Source organism: Lepus europaeus, chromosome 1, assembly GCF_033115175.1.
Source record: "Lepus europaeus isolate LE1 chromosome 1, mLepTim1.pri, whole genome shotgun sequence".
Taxonomy (NCBI): domain Eukaryota; kingdom Metazoa; phylum Chordata; class Mammalia; order Lagomorpha; family Leporidae; genus Lepus; species Lepus europaeus.
In genome coordinates, this window is record NC_084827.1 from 54,074,841 (window position 1) to 54,096,953 (window position 22,113).

Below are 22,113 nucleotides of genomic sequence, written 5' to 3' on the forward strand. Positions count from 1 at the left end.
CTCTCCCATGTGGATGACAGGGCCCCAAGCATTTGGGCCATCTTGTGCTGCTCTACATAAGCCATTAGTAGGGAGCTTTGGATTAGAGTAGAGCAGCTGGGACATGAACCAGTTCCCATATGTGATGCAGGCATAGCAGGTCACCCACCACCTGCTTTACCCACTATGCCACATCGCTGGCCACTATATATTTCTTATATATGTTTATAAAAAACATACACATATATATATATATATATATATGTTTTCTTACTTATATTAAGTAAGTGAATTTTCTATGTACTCCTATGTCAAAACAGTTGTCTCCAGACATTTGTGGGAAGTTTGGCTTATAAGAGAAACAGGAAAATGTGGGAGAAAAGTGGCATATGGTTTGTGTGTAAAATTGTACACCATTTACTTCTACCTCAGAGATTCAGATATTGAAGAAATAACACAGTTTATTCTCTGGAGGTTATAACTTTATCATCAGAGTTAAATGACATATTTTGAAAGTTACAGTTACATGGAAAGGATTCAAACTATGCATGGTACAAAATTTTTACAACTTCATGACATTCACAGCTTAGAAATGTGATGAAATTGCAGTTTTGTTGTTAGCCAAACTGGATCATCAGAGACAAAAACTAATGAGATCAGATTCTTCTTAGAAGTAGTTTCCAACAAAATAGAACTAATTATGTGCAAATAACTATTGAATCCATAAAATTTCAAAAACAAAAATTAACCCTTTAGGTGGACAAATGACACATTTGCTTAATTTATGTTGGAAAAATATAGCTTAAGAACCACAAAATAGACATGTTATTCCCTGTAAAATCCATTTTTCCACTTCCTTTTGTAACCTGATTCATTATCTATATTTTATATTGGAACTATTCCAGGGATCAAATGGAAATATTTATAAAAACTTGATATTAAGAAGAAATAAAAGTCCTCTTCCTCAGGAAAGCTTCACTCAACACTGGAGGAAATGAAAACTACCTTTAACAAAAGCCCGAGTCCGGGTGTGAAAAGGGCCAGAGAGTAAATATTTTCGGTGGTGTCTATTATAACGCCTCAATTCTGCCCTTATCATTCAAAAGCAGCATCAGGCAACATATAAACTAATGGATGTGACTATGTTCCAAAATGATTTAGTTCATGTTTGCTAAAGCTTAAATTTCATTTCATTTTTCTATGTCACAAAATATTCTTTTTTAAAAAAAAAAAGTATCCAAAACCTTTAAAAATGCAAAAAGTGATTTTTATTTTACAAGCCTTACAAAACCAGGCAGTCTGCTGGATTGATCTTGTCCTGTATCCTAGCCCAGTGGCATTTTTCAAAACCCAGGCTAGTTAATGGGGGGAGAAGGAAAGTTCCAGAAGTTTGGATTTTGATATTAGATTTTGATACAGATATAACATATGCATTAATCTTGAATGCTACTAAATTTTACGACCAATATGACTAAACTTATTCTAACTCATTCTAAAAACAACCTGCTTTAGTTTTACATTTGATTAGCAAAATGAGTTTCCTGAGATCTAACATTATGAACAAACTTTATTCCAAGAACACCTACTCAGGGTCTAGGCACTCCTCCATATTTGTTCTAGGAAATATAGAAATCCTTCAAAACCTCCCATTTTAATTACCAAGGATTTACAGTTGAAAAGCTTAACTGATTAGCTCCATGTGTGTATTTCCAATATGATATACGTGTCCTTTGTCTTTGTTAAATCTCTCCTGATTCAAAGTAAATTAATCTATGTTATCTCAAATACCAACAATAGTTGTGTTTGGTCATTAAATGATTGCAACAGCAGTGCACTGCTGCCGAACTTTATTCTGCATGGCCAAGTCAGTATTTCAGCAATTTTTATAATAGATGCATCCATTGCATAGAGTAAGTAGTCCTTATAGTGACTAGCAATCATTCTCAGAATTAAGTGAAGTAATCCAGTCTTTACCTATTTTTATGTAGGCACAAACAGTTCAAGTGTTTCAGAGCCAATGACTCGGAATCCAATAATGATCTAGCTTTTTCCTGCTAAATGTTAAGAATGCCTTACTCACGATGCTATTAACACTGTAGAAAAAAAAAATACACTTACATCCTTGGAATAGGAAATAGATTAGTCTCTCCTGTAGTGCTGCTGCTTCCCTCGCTGTCCATGCTATACCCACTGCCAAAGCTGCTGCCCGAGGAGCCAGTGGACACGGAGCCTTCTGCAGGGCGGTGATTGGTAGGCTTTGCTGCATGGTGTGGGAAGAATCAACACCACAGTCAATAAATGAAGCTCACATGATCTCCAAATGCATAATTAAAGGGGTTCCTAACCTACATGGGTACAGAAACAGCTATAGTAACAATTATACATTTTTCAGCTTGCTTTTCATTTTCATTTCCTTAACCAATGATGCAGAGGCAACACTATACAGTTTTTGTTGGGCATAAAGGAAACCCGATCACTTCTAAGGAAAAAGCATTTCGTATTTCAATCGAGTTAAATAGTATGTAACTAACCTATTATTTTTTGTGATTTCTTTGTGTAGTTTTGTAATAGGGATATAGAAAAGAAATGAGAATTTTAGTTATTTCCTAAAGAAAAGAGTTTAGAGAGACTTTTACAGGTAGAAATGGCAAGATAAGGGATATCATTTAATTCTTCTCTGCATAATAACCAATAATCTGTTTTTCTCCTTAGAAAGAAAGATGCAACAAAGGATACGTAATTTCCACAAGTGACATTGGAAATCTTGTGCTTGTTTGCAGATAGCTCAATCAACTATCTCTAGCAGGATGTTCAGATTTAAAGATACATGTTTCCTTCGGGCATTTCCTGGTTTATGATTGGGATTTGTTTCAAAATTTTCATAAATTTTATTTTCGAATATAAGAATTCAAACATAATATACTGTAAATTTGTATCTGTGCTATAAATTATGCAGTAGGCATATGATATTAATACTATTAACAGAGCTCTAGATTTAGAGATTTGGGAGGAAGTTTTGATGCAAAATGAAGGAAGAAAAAGCAAGTGTTTCCTTTTATTTTGTGGGGGGGGGGATGTGTCTCTGGCAAGTTTTTGAAGCTGTTGATAATTTATCTTTTGCCAGAGTTTGGACTTTAGTCATGATCTCAACCCACTCTGTAGTAACTGGACAGAGCACTGTACTAATCCCATTTGAAAACAGTGAGTCAGCGATGCCTATCTCCCAATATTGCAATTACAGGAGCCCAGTGACTCACTCATCTTGCTCTCCCGATTTGATTTGCTGTACTGTCACTTCTTCTTCAGGACTTTATTGCCAGCGTTTTTCCCCTGCTATCTGAGATTATACAGTTCTTTACAATGAATTTACCTTGAATTCTTTTCTAAATCTAGACATGTTCTAATCTCTCTGTTCCATAAATACATTCCTATTCTATCAGGAATTTCTTAGTTAGATTCATAGTACTGGGTGGACAGTTGGTTTTATATTTTTAAAAAAGAAAATGCATAAAATCTCAATTATTCTTAATTTGGTGGAATTTTTATTAAGAAAATACAATGAAATGAAAAATATAGACACTGCGTGGGAAACCATTTGAGGACAAAAAACTCACTATCGGGGTAGCTACGGTAACATTTTTCATAGGCTTAGCTTTCCTCTCACTTCTTCCATTTCAGCAATAACAGATTGTCTAAAGCCACCAGGAATTTCCTTCTCTATTCCAATGGCATCAGGATATCCCCAAGAATATGGAAATTAAGAAAAAGTTTAATAATCATATCAATTGTATATCAGGTATTTATAAATTGGGAACAGTTACTTAGAAAAAGGTCTGAGTGCTGTTAAATAACAAGTCACCTATGAAATGAATTACTAGTAAGACAAAAGAATAGATTTGCAGAAAGATAATAATTATGATGTTTGTTTAATATTTTCTTCAATTTATGTAGAAGAAATCCTAATAGTGTGATGACTGTTAAAGTATAATTTAAAAAGGTAAAATGATGTGGATGTAAATTCTGAGCATATAAAAATTAACTGTACAATCAACCATGGAATAAGCCAAACTAGTTCATTGATTGTAAACAAAAAAAAAACTGTTATGTTTTTGATTGGCATTATATAATCTAGACAACTATATTTGATTTTTAGTGTGACATAGAATTAAAAATTAGAATGAAAATTAATTTCATCGTCTGAAAAATCTCAATACAATTTTCAAAGACAAACATTGAAAGACAGTTTTTAGTCAACTTATCTTTACCAAATTAAAACAATTTTCATTCAAGGGCAACCTCACAGTGTATCATAAAGACTATTATAGATATGAAATCTTATTATTTACATTACAAAACAGTCCATCTTTTCTTTCATCAACTTTGGTTTCACATGGTGCAATTTCTAGTTCTATTCCTCTTCCAGCAAATTTGAAAAATGAGTTCACAAATGTTAAACATAAGCAGAAGAAAAGAACAAAGCTACAAATAAATTTAATGGGATATAGCTTTTTTCTTCTTGGTTATCGCTTTGAATAGAAATCTCATTTGAAAATGTTGTACAAGTATTGTCAATGTTTTGAATGCAAACAAATAGTATTTTATTAGAAATATAAAAAGAAATACACTAAAGCCAGGGAACATATACATGTAATGGAAGAAGGCGAAGTTTTTCTAACAGCTCTGCCAACCAAGAGTACATCTAAGATGGAGGCTACAGAAATTTCAGAAAGTTAGAATTTTGATGACTGACTCAAATGAATCTAGGTGTTTGTCATTATTCTAAAAGAACATCTGGTGCCTGATTGAATTTTTTATTCAATCTTGGCATGTAGAGTAGTACAGAGATAGACATCTAGACATTTGGGTACTTTTTTAAAAACGAAGTAAATTATTAAACTAAAATGCAAAATGGACCTTGCTTTTCCACCAGTCCATAGCAACAGAAAAATGTGATAAAACACAAAAATATTGAAACAACCCATGTGTATACTAACTTCTGCTTAAACAGAACAAATAAGAAATATTCAATTTTATTAAATTGAGCTGAAGTTTCACTAATACAAGCTTTTTAACGAATAAAATGTTTTAAGGACTTAATGTTTGAGACCAGAACTTCTGTAATATCAATACACCTACTGATTTAATTTCAGTTCTTTTGTGCATGCCTCAAAGTTCTTTATGCTCCTGTCCTTTTCAAAACTTGTCTCCTATAATTCTCCTTCAGGTGCCCACTTCTACCTTTCACTCTGGCTCCCATTGGCTTGGTTTTGTTCCTTTCAACTTTGTTTTGTCCTGTTTCTCTTCACTTTTTTTGAACCTAAATTGGCCTTATTTATAGTGGTCCCATTCAAATATCCCTTCATTTAGTTTGTTCATCCTGCTAACAGGAATGAATCTCTCTCCTCAATCTGGACTCTTCATAGCACATGATGTGTTTTTCTTCTATGTCAATATTCACTTTCTCTTTTTGATTATAGTTGTTCTGTGCATGTTATTATTGGGAGCAAAACCTATGTTTGCTCCTTGGTAATTAAATCCAGGCATTATTTAATGAAAAAAGTATGAGGAATCTTCAAAATTTCATGGAAAAATGCATGCTCTGAAAAACTGCACGAATTTCATTCCTATTTTTTGCAACAAGACAAACATCTTTTCAGTCCATTTTCACACACTTTTTGAAATACCTTCATAAATAAATCATAATAGTAATGCATTAATGCTTCTTTCCCTTTAACCAAGTAACCAAAACATCTGAATGATTCAGTAGGTAGCATTTCACTTTTTATCCAGTTGTGTGTTTTATTCAAAAAGTGTACTTGATGTAAAAGGGTTTTTTTCAAGTTCTTTTCAAAAGAAAAATTGGTGAATCATTTTTTTGTAGCTTTGAACATCAAAGATGACCACTTTCATCTTTCATATTGTGTTGAAAAATGTGAGCATCCAATTATAGTTTTCTTTTACCAATTCCCCCAAATGCTGATTTCAAGAAAATATTTTATATTGCACTAAACATGGTAGAGAACAGGGTTATGGATCCCAAAGAAGTTTGTAACAGCTCATGAATATTATATATATTGGAGTGATGAGACAAAATAGGTATGGTAACATTGTGTGGGAGGTATCACTATGACAAATGCCAGAATTCATGCTGATCACCCCATGTTGGCATACACACAGTTGAAGAGCTCTGGATTTTATTTAAGCATATTAAATCTTTGTATTTCTATATTATTAACAGAAAAAAAAATTAAAATGTTAACACTAAACATTATCTTCCCTAATTTGGTGATTTCAAAGTTAACAATATAAAGGTAATATGCTGGGGCTGGCGCTGTGGCACAGTGAGACAAAACCCTGGCCTGAGGTGCCGGCATCCCATATGGGTGCTGGTTCTAGTCCCGGCTGCTCCTCTTCCCATCCGGTTCTCTGCTGTGGCCTAGGAATGCAGTGGAGGATGGCCCAAGTCCTTGGGCCCCTGTACCCATGTGGGGACCTGGAGGAAGCTCCTGGCTCCTGGCTTCGGATCGGCACAGCTGCAGCCGTTGTGGCCATCTGGGGAGTGAACCAGCAAATAGAGGACCTCTCTCTCTCTGTCTCTGCCTCTCTCTGTAACTCTTTCAGATAAATAAAATAAATCTTTTAAAAAAAAGGCAATATGCCTCTTTTTATTCTTCCACCTCTTTTAGTCAGTTTCAGAAATCATGAAGGTATTACGCACCTGTGTATCACACTTGAAACATGTTTATTTTAAACAGAAATTGACTGTTTTAAAAACAATAAAACATATTTTGGGAGATAAATCCCAATCCTAGTATGAAGGTATCAACAAGTGGGTGGGCCCATCTATGTGGCTACATTCAGTCCTGCTAGGAGGATTCTTGTGTTCTACAAGACTAAATCCTAGAATGCTGCATCACTTTTGTGACTCAATTACTGAGGGGGCATTCCAGGTAAATACGTTTTATCTTCTGTTGGCAATTCAATCTGTTTCACATTACTGCTTGACCTCTTCATTTTCTTTGGCTGCTAAATGGTTAGGCATCAATGTGCTTTATTACTCCACTGTTGCTAGCCTTAATTAAATCTAGTAGTGCCTCTTTTACTGCACATCTGTCTTCAATTACTTTGTTCTGTTAGCATTTTTCCTTCGTTTTGCAATGCAAATCTGTTACTAGACATACCACACGGTGGCAGCACTGTGCTCAGAGTTCATAGACCAAATTGTACACTTGATTTTATAATTTTGAAATCTTGGAAATCAAAAGCTGATAAGAATTCTAAAGTTAACCTGCTCTGGAGTGATCATTTCCCCTGTAGAAAATTTCATCCTTGAACATATTAAATGACTTTTCCAGGTCACATGTTGATGAGAAAAAGAGTTAACTAAAAAGTGTTATTACATTTGTATCACATTAATTTGTTTCAAATTAAAAAGGTGGAGTCCTTGCCTACCTCCAAATTCAATGCTTGGGATATGATAGCCTTGTTGCCTCTGGTTTCTGTACTTGATTTCCTATCTTTGGCTCAGCACAAAGCTGTTTCCAAATAATTCTGCTATAATTTATTATATATAAGTATCTTCTAATTTCCTAAATTACATGGTTGATGTATTACATGGTTGATGTAGTGTTAAGTATTATCTTCACAGACATAATATATAGAAATCTAATATTAACTGTTTGAAATTACCAGAGGACAATCAATAATTCTTTCATTTATTCTAATAATTTTGTGATAGACTGGAAATAACTATCTAGCTGTTTTGGAAATAATATATTCTTGGGGAATGCATTGTTTTTTTCTGTCTCCCCTCTGCCTGCCTTCTAATCTCCCTGTCTCTATCTTTCTCTATTGTATCTTCCTGTTATTATGATTGATATTCTCTTTGTTGTTATTTTATTTAAAGGACTTTGCAATCTTTTCTCGTTCTTTGATTTGCTTTCAATGTGAACCCAAAAATACTAGGTTTTAAGCTGAATTATTTGGCATATTTTCCCTTGAATTATGTCCAACCATGTATTAATTTAAGAAAAGGCATTGAATCTTATAAGTACTTAAGAAGCTTGACTCCCCGCTCCCCAGATCTGTTTCAGTGTAGCCATTATCTGATTTGGGAAAATCGACAGGAAATGGGACACTAGAAAAATGGAATGAAGAGCTTCAATATGACTATCTGTAGGAGTGTTCACACATCACAAGTTTTCACAGATAAAATTAAAAAGTAGACCACGTTGATATATCTAAATCAGTCATTTGTAAATCTTGAGGGGAGGCAATTGAAGGAAAGATGTCAAGAAATATATTTCTAAATGACAAATTATTCAATAACTATATGTATATATATTAGTCATTGTAGTTATATTCTATGCAGGCATTCAAGTACTGCAACCCATGAAAAATGAAATTTTGTGGTTTTCCCCTCATACAGAGTATGTCCCTAGTAGATTTCAGATGCAGCCCTAATGCCTCCCCTTGCTATTCCTCAGGAAACTTGTCTAATTCTCACCGTGTTCACACTTTCCCCCTCTATACACATGGCCCCTATGACTGAAGTGTTCAAGATAACTGAACAAATAGTTCAACCTGTTTGTAATACAGAACTCCCAGAAATGTGATGATGATTTCCACATTCAAATTACAGATAACAGGATCAACGATCCCTTCAGGGAACAGAAGTAATGGTATAAAACTTCAGTGTAACTAGTCAGGATAGTTAGTTTAACCATGTGGTAGAGAGGGCTTTTATATAAAAATACATTACAGGATCCTGTGTTGTGGTGTAGTCTGTATGGCTGCTGCCTGCTACTCAGGCATCCCATGTGGGTACCAGTTCCATGTGGGTACTACACCACTTCCTATCCAGCTCTGTGATAATGGCCTGCGAAATGCTGCGGAAGGTGACCCAAGTGTTGGGGCCGCTGCCACCTACACGAGAGACCCAGGGGAAGCTCCTGGCTACTGGCTCCAGCCTGGCCTAGTAACCATCTGGGGAATGAACCAGCAGATGGAAGATCTCTGTCTCTGTCTATTCCTCTCTCTGTAACTCTGACTTTAAATAAATAGATAAATAGATAGATAAATAAATATTTTAAAAATACATTTATAGCATTTATGCTATAAAGTTTCATTTTAAGCATATCTTCCTTTTGGAGGTATTTGAAGACTGATTTTGGAAGAAGCCACTTACAGTAAATATACATTAAGTGGGGACCAAAATTTTACAGTGAAGATAGAAGGAATAAAGTTGGATTACAATATTAGTGTAAATAAAAATTAAGAAAGCAAATTCATTTTATCTTTAACAAATTTAGGCTATAATTTCAGCTATGTTCAAAAAAATAGAATAAGCAAGAATACATCAAATGCCAAGCTTAAATAAAAACCTTTATCTATAAAAGATTAATATCAAGGAGGATCTGAAGAACATTCAAGAGTTACATTAATTTTTCATGGACAGTTCTTAATTTTCCAATATTCATTTCATCATCCTTAGAGGTAGAAGTGCTCTCTCTCTCTAGGAGTTTTTTGCACTGTATTGGCTTTAAGTGATCAGTCAGGTATTGCCAAGAGCTGGCAGTCAGAACAAAAGGGTCAGGCGGGAGCTATACACTACTGGGTTGTTCAAGTGGAAAGTAATTTTAGAATGAGACAGTTTGAAAAATGTTCTTTCATAATTCTGAAACAGTGATAACTTAGGTCATGAACACTTAGAAAAAAAGAGTGTTGTCCTTAAATGAAACCAAAATGTTTGATTTATGAAATTCTGCCCAAAGGAAATAAAGTTGAAACTGTTTCCTATTTATATAAATAACAAATTAATAATAGCAAACTGCTTACTATGGCTGATGCTACAAAAACACTGAGTATTATTCTTCATAACATTCAAATTTGGTCAATGATGAGAGTAAAGAGGAAGCCTACACAAATATTTGACAAACACAAGTGCAGTCGGTGAGGTCTGGTTTCTCTGGTTAATTTCATGAATCTTTCTACCCTCTCAGATCATTGTCAAATACTTTGTCTCCTCCATCCCAAAGGACTGTAAAGATAGTGACAGAATATTGGCACCAGAACAAATCCAATTATAATTAATTCTCTCTTCCTGGTACTTCTACACATGATAATATTTGTTGTATAAAAACTTATGTCAATAACTGATTGCAATTATTTTTCTACCTCAGCTGAAGGTAGACAAAACCCATCGTTTCTTCATTCTTCACAGTTTTTTCCAGATACCTTTAAATTGGCTGTTTGATAAGTATTACCATGATGAAAAATTCACAGATACAGTGATTTTTGTCTGTTTTGTTTGCAACAGTATAAGCGAAACCTTGAAGAGGTTGTGAAATGTATCATGAATTCAAAAAATGAAACAAATGTGTGTGAATGTGAATAAATGATGAACTAAAATAGGTTATTCAGGTACTTTCTATAAATGATAAATATATATTTGCAGAAATTTCTTTTTTAGATTTAAATATTTAACTGCTGAATTATAAGTTAAAATCAAGGATCACATTAGGTAAGAGGTAAGAAACCTTAAATTTTTCCTCATATTTGATTCAATGTGATAAATCTTCAATTTTCTACTGTTTACTCCAGCATAATTAATTTTCAATATATAGGGTCACTAGTATAGATAATACAATGGAAAGAAAAAAGGATCTAACAGTCAACAAAAACTTGTTTTCCAGAAATTTTTTTCTTCCAGTTAAAAACTAAAATTTATAATAACGTTCCTTGTCATCCCACCTTAAGGGAGCAGCTAGATTAAAGCTGATTGGCAACTCACCAGTAAAAGCTTGAAAGGAAGAATTAATGACTACGAACCTATAATTTAATCTAATCAACATCCAATAAAATATTTCAAATTTGCTATATAAATTGAAAAAATGTCACATGTCAATATTAATAATTACAGAATAACATCAAATGACAAAAGAAAAGAAAGTGTTCAAAATGCAGTAGAAGATATTCATAGGGCATAGAAAATTCAGAGAGAAATATGATATCTTGTATGAAACAGACAGAAATATGATAAGGATATCTTGTATGAAACCCTTCATTATCCTCTCTTGGGTTATTGTACAGATTATAATTGTGCGTAGTTCCAATTCAGGAGCTCTAAATATTTTTGTCTCAAGACCTCTTTACATTCTTAAAAAGTATTGAATAATCCAGAGAACTTTGTTTTATGTGGATTACATCTATTGATATTTACCATATTTAAAGTTAAAAAACCTTTAAAAATTGACAAGCATATATTGCATTAGCCATCAAAACAATGATGAATGACACCTTATGTAGTCTCTGAAAAATACTGTACTATTGAGAAAGAATGAAGATGAAAAAGACATATGACATCTTACTGTTCTTCAGAAATTTTGAATTTGTAGACCCTTGAACAGGTTTCTGGGATCCCCAGGGATCAGTGGACACTTTGCGAATTACTGGTCAAACCTATAGTGATGGAAATGAAGTACTAACAGTAAAATTGAGAAGAAATCCATTAGTATGACTTCTTCAAGTCATCTTAAACCATTATTATATATAAAGATCATCTTATCATGTCTCTTATTTTTCATTTTAGTTTTTGCAATGAAGACAGCAAGCTGTTAGCCTCACTTGAAAAAGTATTATTGATATTCTTCTTAAGTATTCCCAAGCTTCTTCAATATTTGTATCATACAGAACTTCACACTCTAGAAGTATATAGTCTGAATTAAAAATTATATGTAGTATTGTTTGTCTATTTTATCTTTGCCATTTAAAAGGAAATGAGAAACAAATAGTAACTATTTCATGGTGCAGATATTCAGAGTAAATAATGGTAATTAGTAGGCAAAGATAGATAAATTCTTCCAAAATGGAGTTTTTCTTCTCAAAATTTTTAAAGTTCTTGTACATCACTAGTTTGATGGAAGCAAACTAGTCATGAGCAGTGAGAATGCTTTAAAAGAAACTAAAACTAAATTATATATAATAGATCTATATAGAAACACATTTGAATCAAGTACTTCTAAAAATGTTCATTTCCTGTTTCTCTATATACCAGGTTTTTAATATAAAGTTAGTAAAAAAAAATGTAATGTGGTATATAGAACATGAAATAATGTGGATTTGAATTGGAATGTTTTAACAAGGAAAAGCAAATTTTGCTTCTTTACCTTTTTTTGACTGTCTTTCTTAGAAAATTAAATATAGGAATTCATGCTCCTGACTTTTTACCAAGCACTTTTTCTTAAAAGTTTACTTGCCCTGTTAGTTTTGTTAATAATTTCATTAGTTTTGTTCAAATTATCATCAATTCAATGAATTCTGTCTTTAAGAACAAAAGATATAAAGTTATGACTAAATGTTGTTTCTTTTCAAATATCAAACAACACCTCCATCAAAATTCTACATTTCTGATCCAAAAATCTGTGTTTTTGGCTTCTTAGTGATTATATATATACATATATATATATATATATATATATATATATATATATATATACAGTACAGTAATCCAGTGAAAATATAAATGTTTTTCACAGTCTAGGTCGGTACACACCAATATTCCCTTCACCCTGCTCCCAAATCCACATGACTTTTACCTGCAAACCGTCTGGCATAATGCAGAATGGGTGAATATCATGGTTTTAAATAATATAAGTAATACATGTGGATGAAAAGTGGAAAAATAATCGAGTAATTCATGGATTATTAAATAACTGGTTTTAGGCAATATTTTCAAGAAGTCAACTAGTTTTTGTGGCATTCCTCCACCTCGTTCCATGATCACTCCTATCCAGAGCAGAAACCTCCTGGCTGCATGCTCCTATGAACCTTGGCTGTCCAGCATCTGCACCCCAACCCCATGTCTCTGGGCTTCCCAGGATCCATGCTCTTCAATCTCTTCCTCCATCAGTATTTACTTGCCTGTTTCATTTCCTCAGGTCCTGCTCCCTGTGGTAATTTCATCAACTACCTTTATGAAAATAAATTTCTCAAGCCCAGGATAAAATAATTTTATTATTGCATTTTATAAACTAAGTTTCATGGATACTACTTGTTGAAGTAAAGGCAACAGATAAATAGCATTTAAGGGACCTTGGTATGTTAAAAATTAGGGCTGTTACTTCTTAGTTAACATTATGGATGAAAGCCACATCATGGTTAGACCATTTGACAAAGGCTTAGCAACACTGACCCACTAAATGAACATCTCTGTCCCCAGAGTGGACAGACCAAAGTGTGTGGATGGTTCAGTGCAGATTCATAGCAACTACTGAAAAACAGGAAAGTACCCCTCCGTGCTATGTTAGGGGGCCTATCCTCAGCAATGTAGGCCCATACATGAGAGGTGATGTCATTTGGCCCTTTTTTGTCTCTTCTGCAGGAATATTTCTGGTGGTAAATTTAATGACTACAGCCAATATTTTAAACTGTGTATGTAGTCATTCAAAGAAGACATAAAATCTCTCAAAAAGCAATATTTTAGATCATGTCGATCATCATAGACCACAAAGAAAGCAGGCAGAAAAAAAGGGCATACAATTTGAAAGCCAGAATTATCCAAATCAATTCTCTCAGATTTTGTTGGATGATTACTGTGTTCACACGTTAGTTTCACTTTTCTTTATATTTAAAACTGCTCAGGGTTTTATTTTTAAAATGTTTTGATTTTTGCTGTTGCATAAACATGGAAATGAGGCATGCCGACTTTTTTTTTATTAACCACAAGCATGCAGAGTTAAAGACTTAGCCTCCAAATGAGTTCATTCTGATTTCGCTCAAGAATTTTCCTTTATTTCTCTCATGAGCCCTGTCCTTTCAAGAAAGAGACATGGCTAAATTTCTCCTGACTGGAAGTGGGCCAGAAGAAAACAAGACACTGATTCACTATGACCTTTTGTAACCAGCAATTCCCCCATCCCCACTCCCAACCCAGGCCCCTCTACCACTTGCCCAGGAAAGTTGCTCCCACAGAGTGATAGCTTGGTAAGTTTGCCAAGGCAATGAGTGGACATGAAGGTCTTCTAGAACAGATTCCGCAAATCAGCTTTATTGAAAGCAGAGTTTCCAGCAGTGGTCTGTGCAAGTAGCTTCAGGTTTTTCTCCTACAGTTCAGCCACGCCAAGGAACTTGCAGTCATCATTCCCTCATGCAACTTTGTGAATGATTCATCTTCTCATCCACCCTCTCCAATCTGTCCCAGTGGCCTCCTTTTTGTTTATTTATTTATTTTTATTGCCCAGGGTGGAAGAACAGTTCTACCTTCCCTGTTTCTAAATTTAAAACTCATACCTGATTTCATGGTATCAAACAGTATCTCAGGAATTTCCAAACTGGATGTAAAATTTAAGATGTTAAATGTTCATTAAATTAATCTTCAACATTTTAAGAATGCTTCAATTTGTTTTGGTTTTAATATGGTTTTAAAATTATATGAAACAAACAGAAATACTATTTTCTGACTTCTCTTCAGTGGCTGGTGTCATCATCTGAAATAACAGAACCACTGTTCAACCAAACCAATTGACTTAAAAAAAAAGTTCCAGGGATCTCCAAACACAAAGAGGGCATTGTTTAGGCATCAGGATGGCTTGCACAATCTGTCTTGTCTTTCCCTTCAAATTCCCCAGCATGCAACCAGATCCCAGAGGGAGACAAAAGTTCCTGTGGCTTAGTCCATAACTCTTGTTTGACCCACATTTTATGCTCATTCAAGCAGAAATCTGCTGAGAAGCTTAGGAAAAAAAAATACTTTAAAAGCTCCTTAGGGACCATTCAGTCACCCTTGATAGAAAGGCCTACAGATATCCGCACAGTTTTCTCTCCGGCCCCGCCCAGCACCTCACTAAGCTTGTGCAGTGCACAAGGTTTTCGCAGTTGATTTCTCAGCAGCTCAAATCACTAGCTTTTAGAAAGGAGGATCATGTAGGTAAAACCTGAATTATATAGCCACCTCAAATGATTTGTTGTAACGTTAGTGCTAAGTTGCAAATAAGTAACTGAACTCGTTTTTATTGAAATCAGGAGAGTTTGATTCCAAAGGAGCCTGGGTTTTAAAAAAAAAAATGAAGGCCTCGGAGTACAAGACAAGGGTTCCTTTGAAGGTTCTGAAATTTTCTAGTTACAAATTCTCGTGTCTTCCCATCCTGGACTTTCTGATTGCTGTCTCCTTAACAGGAATGAGATTATTTGAATGACTACCCCATTTGGATGTGATAAAATGAGAAAATGGATGACAAAACACTTTGTACAGAATGAAGAACTATTCAGATGCAGAGTGGCAGTGTTATTTTCCGAATGTACGTGAGATTATAGGAACTCCATTGTGAGGTGTGAAATGGGAAACTCCTACCCAGGGACTTATTACTTATTACTATAATACTTACTTCTGCAGTTAATGAACTAGGACTTGCGGTTCTTTGTATCTCTTACCAGTTTTTCTCACCATGCTTTAAACAAATTTGCATTGCATTTCTTATAAATTTTAATCCTCTAGTATGTTTGTGAATGAATAGTTCATTCATAGCAAAATGAATAGTTCAATCATTAGTATATTTATATCAGCAGGGGAACATAATATATTTATATTTTAGAAAACAGAGTATTTAGGAACCATTAGAGCAAAATTCAACAAAAACTCATGCTCTGTTTTCTAGGTTTCCTTTTGATTGTGATTTCAGCCAAGAGTGACTTTTAATTCCATCAAAGCACTTCAAATGTATAAGAATATCTATTAGAGCACATGTCAAAGAGAAGCCTTAAAAAATTCTAACTCAAATTTTAAGAAACATATCTAGGAAAAATCCTAAACAATATAATATAGTAATATTTAAATCATGATAATAAAAAATAAGGTGTGAAATAAGAGAAGCATTTGATTACTTTGACATTTATAATTCATGGAATATTTCAAGGAAGAAAATGAATAACACAAAGAAATCAACTGAATTCACCTGATGGAAAAAGAGGTGAGAGGTGGAATTTAAATAGCCTTCAAAAAGCACTAGTAAGGCTAGCAAGAAAAGGGAAAATTGTGCTTCGGAGATAAGGTATGAACTGTGCTGAGTAATCACATTCAGAATTACACTACACTGGTATATAAGCCAATTGTTTCCTTAATCATATGGCTAATTTGAGAAACATCTTAGTGGTTTGACCTCTGTACTGACATACACATCCACATTTCCAAACACTAGACCAACTGGGTGAAAAGCACACTTGTATCACATGTGTTCAGTTCTCTGAGAACAAGGAGAGATGCAACAGGAAAGTTCAGACTTGATTTTAATCTGGTGGTAAATATAGAACGATGAAAAAGCAAGTATTTTAGGGCTGGAGAGTACTTAAGGGGGTAAACACAGCTATCCTATCTTTTTAAAAATTTTTTCATCTGTTTTTTAATTAAATTGGAATATAATTATATTACCATCCTAGTTGATTTGTTTCATAAACTGGTATTTTTTTTCCTTAGGAAAAACTCCATAAATGGTAGGGAAAGATACGTTTCCTCTTTTTTCTGAATACAGCTATGGAATCAAGGTTTGCTGTATCTCCAAAGCAAAGGGACATGTGCCTTCTACCTTCCAAGAATCTGAGATTACAATATAGATTGGGAATGGGAGAAATGGTGGAAGTATTGCCTATGGTAGCCCAATCCCATTATTTATTTACATTTTAATGTAAGCTCTGATGCATTTATTTGGTGATAATTTTCCATCTAATTTATAATGATCCCAGCATGGACTTTGTTCTGTTCCTAAATGTTCTACAATTACAGCTCTCCCTAGCAAGGCATCAAATGAGAAAAACTGACACACTCATTTTGAACTGCATCATATAACAATGGCTCAGAACCCAGTAGTTTATGAATGAAATAAAGATACTTTATTTATTACACAGGCACTTGGATATTCACATGCCCAACACATCCGATACACTTAACAACTATGGAAACATGAGTGGAAAATGTCTGCTTGTAGGATCAAAGAGAACCTTCACCATGTAAAGGTGAATGAGTGCATTAACAATTTTTCCTTTACTTTCCACTAAGAATTTCCAAAATCCACTGAATTTTTAAAAAGTTACATGTGAAATAATATGCAACACAGACTGATCTACATTCCAACTGGCACACTAACTTGAATTGTAAGCAATTTAAACTTTTAACACAATGCAACATAATTAGAGTCATGCTTGAACAAATTAGGTTAGTAGCATGCATTCCAGTCTGCAATATGAATACTGTTAATCTACTTCCCAACAAAAGTCAAAAGATGCCCAGTGCATAGAAAAATACAAATTACTGTAGTCAATAGATACGGACTTATCTTGGAACTTACACGGTGATGATGAAGTCCTAAAATGCCATGCCCACAAAAGCACAATAAAAAGTGGATAAACACATTTTATCAGACAATTTCTAAAAATTAAAAGATGAGAGCTTTAAATTTGGGGGATGTTCTTGCTGTGTGCTTTGAACAGGGCCTTTCTGCTCACCTCCTTCTGGCTTGACTGGTCCATCAGACATCACCTTCCTGAGGGCTAGCTGGCTTTGGTCTTGGTTGCCATTGGCTGGTGGAGGCAGATTATCAGACTGAGTTCTTTGAATGGGGAGGACTCCTGCTATGCTGTGCCTGTGCTGCTTCCTGGCATGATTAGACTGACCGCTTTTATGTGCTGCTGTGGCAGTGTAGGTGAAATGGAAACCCAGAGTATGTATCCTCAGATGGAACCAGCTTAAATGTTATTCATGCAAACAGAAGTGTTCTTTGGTTCTATTAAGGTAAGTTGTGTTTTCAAATGCCAAAATGACATCACATGCACAGCACTAAAGGGGGTTAAAACTGGCTGTTTCTTTGGAAATGACAACTGGGGAGATGTGGAGAGCAACAATATATCTCCGTTGCCTGGCTAACAACACCTCTTAAAATTTAACAGCGCACCTATACTTTGTAAATAGCTGCAAAGTTTGCACACAATCATACCAATTGACTAAATTTTCATAAATGAAATGGAAACACAGCAGTTAAGTGGGTGAACTGTTTTCCTTTGACTCACAGCTATCAGATATAGCACATCTTGATTCCCAATGGGTAGAGGAAAAATTACCCCCAATCTTTTTGTGATAGACAAGGTATGATCCAATTGAATGGACCCAGTTGTGCTCCTTAATGCAGTGACAGCGCCTCATCCCATATGCTTATACATATATTAGTATTATGTATCTCTTGAGAATATAAGACATACAATTTTATTCACAGAATTTTCAGAAGACCAGGATGTTTTGCACATGGAAAGCTAAAACATCTCACATGCATAATTTACCAATGATTCTAACCAGGGCTTGAAAAGCCTGTCCTAGAACTTCGGTGGTTACATTACTGTTCTGCCTAAAAATTTTTGAGTGTGTCTAAGTACAAGAATATCATTGCTACTGTGCTCTAAATACATGTGTGTGTGTGTGTGTGTGTTTTCGGTGCAATGAGTGGAACATTGGCAGCCACTTGTGCTTATAATTTCTGTAATCCTAAAAGATATTGAAGCGCACACAAAGAGGACGCACAACACTGCTTTGCCTGCAAACATCACAGACACAGCTATCAAATAATATAAGCCAGGTTGGAAGGATGGTGGAAACAAAGGAGAAACAGCCAGTTTTATTGCGGTCTATGTAAATTTTTAAAAAAATTAAATGAGAAAGAGCATATTTATGTATTGATACTGTTCTTAGACAAAGGGACAGAGAACAGAGTGAGCAAGGGATACGCAAAATAAAATAAATAAATAAAACAGAAAGCAAACAGGAAAGGACAGCAGGAAAGAAAGGCAACAGATGAACATTAAGCTGCCATGCTGAGGAATTTATTTGCGTCTTTTACTTGGTTGAATGCGGAGTTGTTGCACAGCGGCTTCGGCAGCGGCTATGGCAGCCCCTGCATCTTCCAGGTGGGTCTGAGTGACGCTGGTCTTGCTTTGACTGCGGGATGGTCCATGAGAGCGGAGATGGCCTTCAGATGAGGACTTTGAGCTACCAGGACTACTGTGGGATTTCTCAATGGTGGGAACCTGCATGTCTGGTTACAAAAGGGTAGAACATGAGTTACAATTGCTCCCGCCTTCCTCAGGTGAAGCTTGATCTTCACATAATTTGAAACTATATAAAATAGACAGGGATACTCTGTCTTTATGGTTCATTAATGCAACTACTCCTCATACAGGAATGTGATTAAATATTTGGAACGATGGTTGGGAAAAAGGCAAAGGGATGATAATCTTGACAAGCCATATATTTGCAAAGGAGGGGTATTTTCTAACTAGCCTTAATTAAATGAATATCTTACCTTCTGGTTTCATCAAGTACCTTTGCTAATTCTAGTGGAGGTCACAAAGACACCATGGGCTTACATTGCTACAGTAGTTTTGTTTTTGTTTTTGCTTTTTTAACAGAAACAGTAAATTGTGGGATGAAGAGCTGGGAGTCACAGTGGCAGATTAAACATGGAGATTGTAGTATCACTGTTTTAAGCAACTTTAGAGAATGTACAGGTCACCTGTTTGTTAAGGTAGTCACAGAAAGGGAGGTCTTAAACTGCAGATCTCATGGTGTGTTAAGCAGCGTAGAGTCGAGTGGCTAAATAGAATCTATAACTGATCTACAGTACTCATTCGTAAATAGGGGCTGATCTGCGGCCCAGTGGTTAAGTTATCCATATCTTATACTGGAGTAGCTAACTTTGACTCCTGGCCCCTGCTTCTAACTCCAGCTTCCTGCCAGTGAGGATCCCAAGAGGCAATGGTGATTACTCAAAGTGACTGGATTCCTGCCACCTGTGTGGGAGACCTCAATTGAATTCCTGGCTCTCAGCTTTGGCTTTGCCCTGATCTCGACATTGTGCGCACTGGTGAGTGAACCAGTCAATGGGAGCACCCACACACTGTCTCTCCTCTCTCCCCCTCTCTCTGTGCCTGCTTCTCTCTACTTGCCTCTCAAATAAATAAATTAAAAGCATTAAACAGTGTGATATATAAATAATCTATAGTACTTTTGGTAGCCAGTAGTGTTCCATATCAATTTTATGGTCTACTGGACATGATCTCAAAAGTATAACTAGTACTCAAACAATACTTTATACTTTAGTTTCTGTGTGGGTGCAAACTGTTGAAATCTTTACTTGGTATATACTAAATTGATCTTCTGTATATAAAGATAATTGAAAATGAATCTTGATGTGAATGGGATGGGAGAGGGAGTGGGAGATGGGATGGTTGCGGGTGGGAGGGAGGTTATGGGGGGAAAAGCCACTATAATCCAAAAGTTGTTCTTTGGAAATTTATATTTATTAAATAAAAGTTTAAAAAATTCCCCATCTCCTAAAACACTAGTATTTGTGACCTATTACCTCCTCATGTACAAGAAAACACTTTTCATTTTGATGCGTTTTCTGAGAAGAGAAGGCAAGGAAGGACTACTCTAGTCCAATATGAAAGTTATTTTTAATACTCATGCATATTTCACCATTGGTAGATAAGATACCACATGGTTATCCCATGTAAGCAGTAACGGTTTATGATGTGGATTAATGTTGCTTGTAGGATAGTAGGTAGTAAACCTCCCAAAGGAAAAGTTCATTCAAATGGGAATGCAGTTCACATTGCCAATCAAATGTCTGGAATTGCTATTTAAAAAATAATAATGCCTAAAAAGTTAACTTGACTCCAATATCCAAGAAAGATAACGAAAAAGTTAGTGTGAGCCCAACATTTAGAAAACAAGTAAATTTCAGCATATCAATTATTTTGATGACATGAGAAAATAATCTTGATGTAAGTAAAAAGCAGGATGCAAAATTATACTTACTGGAGTAAGATTATATTTATGAAAAACTGGAAAGTCAAATAATTAGAAGTACTATTCCTAAATGGTAATGATGATTATGTCTAATCAATAATAAACTAGTGGGGAATGTGTATATTTTCTTTAGGAAAAACACAAATGAATTTTCTAAAATCATATAATCATGGATTTTAAGAGATAGAAAATACCAAAGGAACTCATGTAGTCCAACCTCCTCCATTCTACAGGCTGGTCTTTCAATGTTTATATTAAATACACACACAGAAGATGATGCTGAATGAATACATGGGACAAAATACATTTTAAACTTGAAATTTTCCTACCCTTAGATGGGTCAGGGAAGATACCATGGCTTCTGCTCTTGATGACAGATGGCTTTGGGGACTGCTGGCTGCTCTGACTGGAGTGAGACTTGCCATGATCAATGCTTTCTGTTTGTTCTTTGAGAGAATACCACCTGGGAGTGTTATCAAGGTGAGATGCGCTAGATAAGTCAATCAGTACCTGAAAAAAAAGCAACAGATCAATTAAATTCAGGGATCAAGCTGGAATTCATTCATTACTTTTTCCCATGATCTAAAATCTATTCAAGGATATACACCAAAGAATACAGTACTACTTTAAGGACCAGTGATGCTGTCTTCCTCATTTTTCTTCACCCATGATATTGGTGACAATGTCTTGTGCATATTAGATGTTTAGCAAATATTTAATTGAAACATATGAGATTTTTAAAAATCATTTATTTATTTGCGATAACATATTTTTAATTTACTGTATAGTCACAGGCTTTTTGGCTTCACTCAATAAAGAGTTCAACAAAGACCAATTTCCAGCAGGAAAATAGAGAAGTGCTATAAACAATAATCAAAGGAAACGATGCACATCTTCACTCACCGAAAGTGAATTTTAAAACAGAAACCAAATGGCATTTTTGACTACTAACTAAATAATTAGGAGATCTATAAAAAGGGAAAGTTGCATGTCAATCTTTACATGAAAGAAAACTTTTTATTTTGTTATATGAATTCATCCTAGTTCTGCATTAGCTAAAACTCTGAAAATACTTTATTTTAATCACAACAGGGACAAAAGGAAAGCAAATGGGTAATCTGCAGCCGTTAATTTATTTCTTCTATTTTAAAACACACTGTATTTAACATCTGAAACAAGGGGATGACTAACAATTGATGATGAGAAAGCACTGTGTCATTCCTTCACTGTTAGCATATTTCTCTTTCTTAGTGTTACATAAGAACAGTGCATTTTGCAGTTGCTGACAT

At 34.8% G+C, this 22,113-nt stretch overlaps 1 protein-coding gene across 1 annotated transcript in view; it reads right to left on the reverse strand.

Moving 5' to 3' along the window:
- PCLO (piccolo presynaptic cytomatrix protein) overlaps positions 1–22,113 on the reverse strand; it is a 623,081-nt gene that overhangs the window by 66,443 nt on the left and 534,525 nt on the right. Inside the window, exons 19-21 of the mRNA XM_062178496.1 lie at positions 21,154–21,334; positions 18,855–19,049; positions 2,098–2,239 (exon numbers count right to left, since the gene is read on the reverse strand). Of these exons, the coding sequence (XP_062034480.1) occupies positions 2,098–2,239; positions 18,855–19,049; positions 21,154–21,334 (518 nt within the window). The remainder of the gene's footprint in view (positions 1–2,097; positions 2,240–18,854; positions 19,050–21,153; positions 21,335–22,113) is intronic.